The 10,023-nt window shown below is 40.0% G+C and overlaps 1 protein-coding gene across 3 annotated transcripts in view; it reads left to right on the top strand.

Annotated features, from left to right (window-relative positions):
• The window catches only part of LOC111870860 (brain tumor protein), a 340,351-nt gene extending 330,869 nt beyond the window's left edge, over positions 1-9,482 (top strand). For all 3 annotated transcript variants that reach the window (XM_033754020.1, XM_023863452.2, XM_023863453.2), the window contains one exon: positions 1,272-9,482. In XM_033754020.1, the coding sequence (XP_033609911.1) occupies positions 1,291-3,867 (2,577 nt within the window). In that variant the 5' untranslated portion in view covers positions 1,272-1,290 and the 3' untranslated portion in view covers positions 3,868-9,482. The remainder of the gene's footprint in view (positions 1-1,271) is intronic.
• Positions 9,483-10,023: the final 541 nt, after the last annotated feature.

Raw genomic sequence — 10,023 nt, 5'->3', positions numbered from 1 at the left:
AATTGTGATACTGCAGATAGCAGTAATCGTGAATCTGTAATTTGGGTGATTGTATGAGCGAATGTGAAATAAAATTCGCTACATCGAATACATCGAGAATTTATTTGTCGCGATATACGCCCGATACGCGACAATATACTGAAATATCTGTTCGATAGACCAAGGTTGCAGAAAGGGAGACGAGTACGGTTTCAGACACGTGTCGAACCAGTAGCGTTACGAATTCGGGTCCATGTTCGCTAGGGACACCTGTTGTTCTAAGTTACAGCTGCTGCAGTGAAACGTGTCCCGTCTTACTCTCCGTGAAGACAGTATTGTTTCTATTCTCTCTGTAAGTAAATAATTGGGTCTGAAGTGATTTTGTTGAGCGTGCAGTACAAATATCTTTTTCTTTTCTCATCCATGACTTAACAGCGTTTATCTTTTATTGTTTTCCCCAGTAGATTTGATTGATTTCAATCGCACAACCCATTTAATTCGGGATTTTTTTCCCCATAAACTTATTTTGCGACGAAAATATACTAATTTTGTGTTTTTAAGTGGAAAAGAGATTATTTTAAAATTGTATCGTGAATAACCATTATTATGTTGATGCAGTGTGATTTTTGTTGCTTTTCTTTGACGCTTTTTTTAATCTTATGTCATGCATATATACTCAAATGCTTTCCCTTGAGAACTGAATATTGAGTTTGACATCATTCATTATGTAAGAGATGTTGCTCCTTAATCCATTGAAGCCTGAAATTCATATAAACTTGCTTGCTTGTGGAGCTGAGCCCTTGTTGAGAAGCCAAATCTTCAGCTACTCAAGAATTTCCCAGCATTTTATGGAACCCGAAGGTTCATCACCGTGTTCACAAGAGCCCTCCACCGGCCCCATCATGAGCCAGATCAATCCAATCCATACCGTCCCGTCCTCTCTCTCTAGGATCCATTTTAATATTGTCCACCCACCTACGCATTGATCTTCCCAGTGGTCTCTTTCCTTCTGGCTTTCCAACCAATAGAAACAGTATCTAAAAATGAATTTACTGTCGGGAAGACCGGCTACTTTATGCCGTTTTTGGAAGTAACCGTTGTTTACTCAGAGAACTATACGAAACACGTAATCTTTGGTCAGAATGCAGAGCTTTTGAATCTTGAAACCGGTGATAATCGTAATTAACCAGTGTCCTTTGAACGCCTGGTTAATATATGAACATGGTTGTCTTGTTCGACTTGAATTTCAATGACGGTGCAGTAACACTTGGCTCTGTTTCTTCTGTTCACAGGCATGACGTTTGATTGAAGATGGCTTCACCAACTCCATCATTAGATTCACTGCCTGGAGCAAATTCAATTGGATCATTGGTCGACCAAACTGAACTGCGTTCACTGTCACCCCTTGTTGATTCTCCCGTGTCTGTGAGTGGATCTTCACCACCCGTGTCTTGCAGCAGTAACAGTTCCAGCACTGTGACCCCAGTTGGTGTGGGAAGTGCTGGTGCCAAGTGTGGACTATGCAATGAGACATTCACCAACCCCAAAGTGTTACCCTGTTTCCACACATTTTGTCACCCGTGTCTGGAGAAGAACCAAGAGAATCCTGACAAGTTAAGTTGCTCCTTGTGCCAAGGTATATCTGCCTTGATTCCAGATTTCACTGTTAAAAACAACGCTGAATTGTTGGTACCTAACGAAGGATTTAAACCGTCGTCATCGACAATTCTTCCTCATTGCACTGGCTGTAAAAGCAGAGAGTCAGGCGCAGTTGCGCGCTGCTTAGACTGTGACAATTTTTTGTGCCCCAACTGTATGATGGCGCACCAGTTCATGCACTGTTTTGAGGGACATCGGGTTCTCAGTTTGGGAGAATTGCAACAGAATGGTGGCAGTAAGGATGAGCTGAAGAATGGTCTGGTACCTTCTGGGGGCGGAAACGGGGTGGATAAGCCAGTCTATTGCATGAGACACAAGACAGAACCTGTAAAGTATTTCTGTCGTACATGCAATGGACCCATATGCAAAGAATGCACACTTCTAGAACACCCCAGTGGACTTCATGACTATGAACACCTGAGCGAGATTGGCCCCAAACAGCTGGAATTGATGACTCAGACTATGCAGGAAGGGAAAGGAAAGGCTACTGACATTCGTAACACCTTGAAGAACTTGGAACATACTTCAAGTCGTCTACAGGTGCAGTATCACAAAGCCCAGAATGAAATTAATGACACATTTCAGTTCTACCGCTCTATGATTGAAGAACGCAAACAGGAACTTCTGAAGGAGCTTGAAAGTGTGTTCTCAGCAAAGCAGATGTCCTTAAATGTCCTAGGTCAAAAAGCTCAGGAGACTATAGAGAAAATATACAGCACATGCGATTTTGTGGACAGAATAACTAAACATGCTACCATGGCTGAAGCTCTTATGTTCAAAAGAGTTTTTGATTCAAAGTTCCAGGCCCTCATGAACTATAACCTGGACATAACCTTGCAATCTGGATGCGACCTGGAGTTCGTATCCAATTATCAGGCAATACAGGTTGGAGTACGGAACACGTTCGGGTACGTTCGATCCAGTTCAGAGTTGCCTGTGGGGCCCAGCAAACAGCCGCCCATTGCTCGGCCAGTGAATGGTACTGTCCATCTGAACGGTAATTCAGGAAGCATGAATGGAGCAGGCGTTCATGGCGCAATGAACGGTGGGAGCGGTCTCAATGGCAGTGGATTGAACGGTGTGTTGGAGCGACCTTACTCCAATGGCCTCGTATCTTCGTCCAACTCCTCGACGTCTCCATTCGAGTCGAACATCATCTCGAAACGATTCAGTAGTGCCAACAGCTTGGGGCCCTTCTCGACAACAATCAGTGATCTGAATTTGAATGGTATAAATCCTTACGAGAAATGGTCTAATGGTGGCAGCGACACCATCTTCCAGAATGGCGGTGGGGAACACTATTCGCTGTCATCGGGAGGACCTGCTGACTCCATGCTTGACCTTACTTCGAAACTCATGTCGACTGCCATCTTCCCTCCGAAGTCGCAAATCAAACGGCAGAAGATGATCTACCACTGCAAGTTCGGCGAGTTCGGTGTTATGGAGGGTCAGTTCACAGAACCAAGCGGAGTTGCAGTAAACGCCCAGAATGACATCATCGTTGCAGACACCAACAACCATCGCATACAGATATTCGACAAGGAAGGTCGGTTTAAGTTCCAGTTTGGGGAGTGTGGCAAGAGAGATGGTCAGCTTTTGTACCCGAACCGAGTGGCCGTCGTTCGAACCTCGGGCGACATCATCGTAACCGAGCGGTCCCCCACTCATCAGATTCAGATCTATAACCAGTACGGTCAGTTTGTTCGCAAGTTCGGGGCAAATATTCTGCAACACCCCCGCGGCGTCACAGTTGATAACAAGGGACGCGTAGTTGTCGTTGAATGCAAAGTTATGCGTGTCATCATATTCGACCAGTCTGGTAACGTTCTGCAGAAATTTGGCTGCTCCAAGCACCTGGAGTTCCCGAACGGTGTCGTGGTGAACGACAAGCAGGAGATATTCATAAGCGACAACAGAGCGCACTGCGTGAAGGTGTTTAACTATGAAGGCATGTACCTCCGGCAGATCGGTGGGGAAGGCATCACAAATTACCCAATCGGCGTCGGCATCAACATGGCAGGCGAAATCCTGATTGCCGACAACCACAACAATTTCAATCTGACGATCTTCACCCAAGATGGGCAGCTGGTGTCCGCACTCGAGTCCAAGGTGAAGCATGCTCAGTGCTTTGATGTAGCGCTCATGGATGATGGCTCAGTAGTACTGGCAAGCAAAGACTACCGACTCTACATCTATCGCTACGTTCAGGTACCCCCAATTGGCCTCTAAACTTGACGGTTCGAGGTAACGAACGTTACTATTTCTGCTCATTTCGTCAGTGATTGAAGAATTCCATTGTATTTGGTTTTTCATGTGCCAGAATTGAAGGCTGTTACGACAGCGGGAGGAACACGAGCAAATACATTCTTGTTATCTGCAATCTTTGTCACTGCCCTCTTCTGCATGAGAACATGATGTTGTTTTCCATTATTGCCCCTCCCCGCCCCTTGGCAACATCTCTTGCGACTCGAGGTTTGGTAAGCGGGAGAGTGCATGTTATTATTATTATCATTATTATTATTATTGTTGTAATTAATGAAGACATATCCCCTCTCCTCATAACTTTACACTTTGAGCCTGCCTGTGGTGTTGAGGACATGTAACAGGTGCTGAGATCTCTCTAATAAAACAGACTGATAATGCACTGTTTACTTAAACCACAGAAATGCAAGAGGCGAAAGAACCATTCCCAATAATTGTTTGTGCATTTTCGAGGAGTGGCGTGCTAAGTTAGCTGTTGTTGTGTATAATCTTCTAATAGCTGATTTCTTCCCTTGAAAATAATTATAAATGCGATAGAAATAGTTTTGTATTGTATTTCATCATGTTGAATCTCAGAAGGTATCTCAGTTGCATGGAAAATGATGTTCTAAATACTGTGACTTCCGTTCTTTGCGGCGGAAGAAGTTTGGTTAACGGTGTACTGAGTGGTCATGTTCTTTAGTATTAATTCACGGAAACAAAAGAACTTAACTTGCATTGTTTTGACCAATACTTGATCTATCAAACCACTTAAACAGGGAATTTACAACATTTAAAAAAACATAAATGGTGCCTGGGCCATGTTGTGTAGTTCGGAAATTTATGCACCTGTTCCATACATAATATGCTCTATTTTACTATGCGTGGTTTTTTTTTTGGTGATGTTTTGTGACATTGTACTTGTAGTTAAGTAGAACAGAATGAGCACAGAAACTCTTTTATACATTGAGGAATCCCAAAGATTTCATACACCTGCAGTCTAAGAAAATAAAATATTTGCCGCCTGTTAAGTGGTGGCAGAAGTAGTGACTTTCCTTTGTTATCCTCCTGGAACAGAGACTTGATGTGACACGTTCCGAGATCAAATGCATCCTAGTCAGTCTGAAAAGTGTTAACAATAGCTAGCACGTGGCGGCAAGGCGCACACACTGTAGCTTCATTACAGCTGTATGATATACATTATGTTTATTATTATTATTATTGTGGTTATTATATTATTTTTCACTTCTGTTATTACCTATTTAAGTTTTGGTAAAATAAGAAAAGGGGCAGAAATGCTTTGGTGCTTGCAATATGCTTGATACCGTGAAGTGTTTTCAGTTGACCCTTATTGTGTTTTATGCTGCCTAATTTAAGATACGGACGCGCGAATTCTGCTGTGAAGACGCGCAGTTTTGTTTGTTGCTGAGTCTGAATTTACATTTCAAGTTAACGTCATAAAGTCTAGACCGTTGTAGATTGTATGGGAGCCTGCTTTTTAAATTAATTAATTTTAAGTATTACAGAATCTGTTCGTATTCAAGTCAAGAGAAGCGATTTTGTTTTAGTTTTATTGGCGTTGTTATTTCACTAGGGGTTTCTTAATAAAAACATTTCTTTATAGTTTCCTATTGCTGCTGTTCCAGCGTTGTAACATCACATGTTCAGTGTGCATGCACAAATCACTCTTTTGTCTTGACTACTAACAAGTTATTGTTTTTTAAGTTGTCCTTCTGTAAGATCTGTGCCATTGGTTATTGTTTGGTCCAGTCATGATTGGAACACATAGCCATCTTTGTGTTATGCTTGGCAATATTTATCCAATCGTAATTTATTTTGTTTTTTCTTTCATCCTCAGTTTAAGTGTAATGAGATTAGGGCACTGCTAGAAATAAGTTCTCCTGTATTAGTAATATTTTAATTTTTGTAACTGTCTTGTTATCTCGAGTAAATTGGCCGCAAGTCACTGTTTCTGTTGCAACATGAAGTTGGTGATAATCATACTGAAAGTTTGGGAGAGCTTAAACACTAAGATATGTAACTTTTAGTGCCCTAATCAAGAAGAGTTTTTGAATATTTTGTTGATTTTTAAAGAGCTCTTAAATTAATGTGTTGTGTACACAGTTTTTTGTTTATGTTATTTTTGTTGTAATATGCTTTTTTTAAATAAGAGTTTGTTTCCTTGAGTTTTTTTTCAAGCATGCTTTTTATTTTCCTACTGCGCATGTGCAGTACCTGTCATCTTCCATCGTTTATTGTCCTTCCTAAATGCTGATCACAAGGGAAAGTCATGGTACCAAAAATGATGGTGGATGGACTTGAGAAGATCCCTCCTGCTTGTAGTGTGAACTCAGTAGGGTTTGGAAGATAACAGTGCGGCCTGCCATTAAAAGATTGTTAAGGGCTAAACTGTGTAACGGAAGCTGCCGTGATTTGAACCTGCAGAGTACGTACCACATAAGATCAAGTTGTGATGCTGTCCCATGTGACCAAGTCTCGAAGTGATGCCTTAGAAGCATCGCAAGGATTTTGTCTGCCTCTTGAGGGAACGGCCTCGGATATTCAGAATTCAGAGAACTCCCAATGCACGCTTTTTTTACATTGAATTAATGTATGGTTTTCTACATATCAAGGGTCCTGTTTGAGTTAAAGGCCCGTATCTTGTACGAGACTCCGGCATTTGTAATAGATTTTCCTACTTAGAAGGTTTTTGTACGGTTTTTCTAAAAGTAATTCTAAAATAAAAGGGGTGTGTTTTAGCCCTTGTATCTTTGAATCCCATCGCTTAGAGATTCGGTTGTAAAAAAGCGTGCTGAATTTTTCATTTAAGGGAGATTTTTGGACCCTTATTCTTTAATCTGAATAATCTTCCAGACCCTAGACACAAGTTTTAGTAGAAAAATATGATAGGACAGTATTGGCCTCAAGGCTGTTTGTTTCTTCACCTGTGTAAGGCTTCAGCTAGATAGGGCTGATTGAGTATATCGACTCCCAACTCAAACTTGAGGAAGCTTCGATTTGCTGACATATATAACATACTCCAAATAGATTTTAGAATCTTTGTCGTAGTTTGGGCCATGTTCTTCAGTACAAAATTTTGTGGGGTGTTGACATATAAAACTTTAAATGTCTCGTATGTAGGCAAATGGGAAAGACTGATTTGTGAAAAGGGGGGAGGTTTTTTAGAAGATAATCTTGTTCCCTTTTTAGAAAAACTACAACACCTCGTTACTAAAAAAACTTTTGTAAAAAAATACATAAAAATAATGACTGTTACGGCTGCGTAAACACCATGTACCATTTGTACAGACTACGGAACTAACCCGATTGTTCTTGTATCCCGCTTTCCCAGTCCTGTTCTCATAGTCCTGTAACAGTGTATTTGCTGTTCAGGTCTGTTCAGGCAGTCCCTTCTCAATCAGAGAAGTGGACCTAAACTTATACTAAGCAAACTACAGCTGTAGCAACTCTGTACCACTAATCGATGTGAATCAAGTCAATTACTCTAGGGAACATTAACCCAGTGGGTGTTAAGTAAAAGAAATTTATTATATTACGTACGTAGCCTTTTCCTGCTTTTGTATTGCAAAGTGGACAACTAAATGTCTTGTATAGTTTGTTACTGTGAAACTTTGCGCTTCTGTGTCACTTGTATAAAGTATTATTGCAGTTTTTCCGTAAAGTGTATGTTTGCCCACCTGTGTACTATACCAATGAGGCATGGCGTCGCATTGTTTTATTATAAATTAAAAGTAGATGATCCTGGCGTCAGTTAAGACCCGAGCAGTATGTTCCGTCGAGCTAACACACAAACAAAAAAACACTTGTTGATCTTATTGCTGCATAGTTCGAATTAAAAACTGCGTTTGCTCATGTTGTTATAGTTTTCATTGAATAAACGAGTATGGAATACCAGCTTAGAGACACCCAATTTTTTTTAATTATTATGAAATTGTGAATATTAATGTGTAATAATGTGAGAATCAATAAACACCAAGTAGTCGCGAGCCACGTTATAAAAGTGAGCACCTGTGTTGAAGACTTTTAGTTGCTAGGCTGCAGGCTGAAGATAACTGCACAGTCTCTCTTCTGCGCCCCCTCAAGTCTCATCTTCCCACATAACAGACTGTGATCGTTGGAATTGCCTTCCTCAATTACCATGTTATTATTAATTATATTACGTATTTGTCTTAGTTCTACCCATAAACCTTAATAGACGAAAATAGAGAAAAAAATATTTATACATTATAAATATAAACTTTTATTAAAAAGAATAACAATCACTCATTAACACATTCACAAATACAATGTTGTTATAGTAATACAAGTAAAATGGTGTATGTACTGAAAGTTCTTTTGTTTAAAAAAAAAAGATGGAAGTGCTCTCTTTTGAAATGCGGCCATTTCTCTGTCCTCTTTGTTAAATCTTTGAACAGCCGATGTTGTAGGAAATTTGCTTGTCCGGTTCTCGATCCAATCTCATGATTAGATCGAAGTTGTTACGACTTCAGCAGCTGGCATCTGACGTGTACGTTCTTGTCATTAAATTTTTTAAACAAGAACTGTGGACTATTGCATTCAGCGTACAAAAATGCTAGTCTTGATAGATTTTGTGGTATAAAATCGGGTGGTACCACGGTATTTAGAAAAACAGTACCCAATAAATTAGAGTACTGAATGTGATATCCCTAAACACATTTCTTCAATCAGAGCTGTTTAAATAATAATTTTCTTAGTACATATTTTAAGGTTTTGTTTCTGTTGACGGCAAGAGAAATACTGTCAGTTTTGACCTTTTCATGCTACACAGTAGAAGTGGTGTTTCATCCTGTGATATCCAACCCTCCCCCCCTACCGCTCTGTTTCAACCGATTACTACAGGATAGGATTGTAAGGGGAAACACAGTGACACCACTTACTCAGCATTCTTGCAGTTATGCACAGTGACGGTGACTGACTGCCCCCCCCCAGAAGTTGGGTGTTATTGGTTTTCAGTGTAACAGTCATATCACCTTCCAAATTTTCCATGATTTCCCCCCCCCCAGAAATTTGATGTATAATATACTGTTTTATTAAACTAGAAGTTAATGTACGTGAAATTTTCATTTTATTCCACATGTATCGATTGAAATTCCATGATTTGGCTGCTAAATTTCTTAAATGGTCTTAAGTAAATAATATGTTTAAGATTTATTTACCTTAATTCTGAGTACCATAAGGGTTTCCATAGATCTCTTCTGCTTTATTTCTGTATTTAAGTATACTGAGTCCAGCGGAGGCGTTCCAACAAAATAATCCTTGAACTAAAGAGTTATATGGTCAAAAATACTTGAGGGGTGAGGATGTGGTGTTATAAGTGGACTCCCTAAAAAGGTTGTACTGGGGCCATAACCTACAAAAAACGAGCAGTCCCATCAGAAGACAAAGGAGACCTTGCCAGTGCCAAATTGAACAATGCAGAAGCATGAAAATTGCTTAATACCCGGAAAAAAATAAACTGAATTGTGTTGCATGAGATGACATGCCACGATTTCAGTGTGAACCAAAAACAAAACGAAGTATGAGCAATGTCTTTCAGCGCATTCTCTCCTGGAAAAAAAAAACTCTGGCATTGCTTGAGAATGCAACGAAAATCTTAAAACAACGTTTAATCGAAAGAAAATGTTGACGCTGTTTAATCCATAATAGTGTAATTTTTTGTTTTCTTATTCGCATGGCTGTTGAAAGTTTTTGTTTTCCTGTTCCGTTCGTGGCCTATTTTAAAAATAAATGAAGTGTTGGAGGTCAGTATTCACTTTAGATACGTTATTTTTCATGCCTTTTGACTCAACAACTTTTAAATATATTTTTAAGGGGGGTTAAGTTTATATCAAGGATTTTATGGGCCAAGATTTAAAATACATATTTTGTTAACGTACTTTCTCCAAATTACAATGCCATGGGCATGAAACAAAATAGTGCCTCATATCAGACTGCCAGCTGCTAGAAGCTCTGCTTGTAATCGCACAAACTTATTTTTATAGAAATACTTCGAAATTGGTTGCATATGTGGACGTAGTACTATGCCACTCACTTCCGTGTGCACACAACACACCATCTCAAAATGGCAGACTGCTGCTTTTCTTTCTGCTCCCCACCCGTTCC

The sequence above is a fragment of the Cryptotermes secundus genome, unplaced genomic scaffold (genome assembly GCF_002891405.2).
Source record: "Cryptotermes secundus unplaced genomic scaffold, Csec_1.0 scaffold632, whole genome shotgun sequence".
Taxonomy (NCBI): domain Eukaryota; kingdom Metazoa; phylum Arthropoda; class Insecta; order Blattodea; family Kalotermitidae; genus Cryptotermes; species Cryptotermes secundus.
The sequence above is the reverse complement of the archived record's forward strand: the minus strand, read 5'-3'. Positions and strand labels throughout refer to the sequence as shown.